The following is a 1,468-nucleotide window of genomic DNA, read 5'->3' as shown; positions in this document are numbered from 1 at the left end:
ATATATTATTCTCTTCGTTCTTGTTTACTTTCTCCTGTTTCAATTCAAGTTTCTTAACAATGGCCCCTTTCTATAAAAGTTTTCAACTCCGTCCATGTGGTATGTTGTTGTTCTAATCACCATGCGTAACACTCCAAAGTAATCACCACTATATGGAAAATCAAATACACATTGGAAAGACATTTCACTATTTCAGTGTCTATATATATATAAGCCATCAGCAATTTTTTAATAAAAATATTTAATTTTTTATGTAATGTAAAAGGATTTTACAAATTCAATTATATATTATTAGCATGAAAATATAATATTGAACAAGTATTGGTCCGGACAGCAATATAATATAATATTCCCATTGAATAAGAAACAACAATCTATCTCAAACATTATCATACATTCATACATATAGAAAAAAAAAAAAGCTCATAAGCTAATAATAATAATAATAATTAAGAAGAAATTAAGAAGAATTATCGTTATTATTAATATCATGAGAAGAAGAAGAAGAAGCGTTTGGAGAATGCAGAGGGAAGAGAGGTAAGAGTTGAGGTGGATCAGATCCTCTTGATCTTGGAGTGTTGGCTGAAGACAAAGGGCTAATTGGATGCAAATAGAACCCTTTCTCCGCAATTACCCTCTCTTCTTCCTCTTCCTCCGCCGATCTCGGACTCCCACGCGCCGCCGCACCATCGAGCGTAGAAACCGGCGACGTCTGCTGCTTGTTCCTGTAAGGTGAGATGATCTTCATGTTCATCATGTTCATGTTGATGGCGTTGAACATCGTCATGCTGCTGCTACTGTTGCAGTAACGTTGTTGTGTTGATGCGATGTTCAGTTGTTCCAGCTTCTTCCGCCGTTCGTGGAGCTTGAAGAGCGGTTTCTTTGCGGCGGCGGCGGTGGTTGTGGTTTGGCGGTGGTGGTGGAGGCGGGAAGGTATGGTTAGGGGGAGTTTGGGGGTGGAAGGGTTGTCGGAGGCGCCGGTGAGTTTTTGAACGACGGCGCGAAAGTTAGAAGGGTCGGCTTGGACAAACGTAGTGTTTGGTGTTGTTGCGGCGGTTTGATCGAAGGACGCCATTGGAGAGTGTGTTTGTTTGGAATTGGAAGCGGGAAGAAAAAGAGAACGAAATGTGTGATTTTATAGTCTCCAATCTCAATTCAGGGATTATATTGTTTTTCGGATTGCTTTAATTTGCTTTAAGGATGGTGCCGTCACCCTAAAGTGTTGTCACCTATTCACATTTAAGAAATATTATTTTAGAACTTCTTAGAAAATTGATAGGTGAAAAGTATACTTTTTCTTCTTAAAGTTTGACAAAAATTTCAAAAATATTTCTAAATTTTATTTTGTTTTAATTTTATTCCAAAAGTTTTCGATTTGCATCAAATATACAGGAATATTTTTAAAATTTTTGCCAAACTTCAAAGATAAAAAATATACTTTGTCCTAATTTAGTTAAATATATTAAAT

General features: G+C 36.5%; 1 protein-coding gene across 1 annotated transcript; it reads right to left on the bottom strand.

The window, feature by feature from the left end:
* Positions 1-333: 333 nt before the first annotated feature.
* LOC148543508 (VQ motif-containing protein 11-like) lies at positions 334-1,147 on the bottom strand. The gene has a single exon (XM_088500338.1). The coding sequence runs from the start codon at positions 1,073-1,075 to the stop codon at positions 461-463; it is 615 nt and encodes a 204-aa protein (XP_088356464.1). The 5' UTR covers positions 1,076-1,147; the 3' UTR covers positions 334-460.
* Positions 1,148-1,468: the final 321 nt, after the last annotated feature.

The sequence above is a fragment of the Arachis ipaensis genome, chromosome B9 (genome assembly GCF_059453495.1).
Source record: "Arachis ipaensis isolate K30076 ecotype BB chromosome B9, ASM5945349v1, whole genome shotgun sequence".
Classification (NCBI taxonomy): Eukaryota; Viridiplantae; Streptophyta; class Magnoliopsida; order Fabales; family Fabaceae; genus Arachis; species Arachis ipaensis.
The sequence above is the reverse complement of the archived record's forward strand: the minus strand, read 5'-3'. Positions and strand labels throughout refer to the sequence as shown.

Excerpts from the sequence above, each read along its gene's own strand:
- LOC148543508 (XM_088500338.1), bottom strand. The coding sequence starts at position 1,075 with ATGGCGTCCTTCGATCAAACCGCCGCAACAACACCAAACACTACGTTT.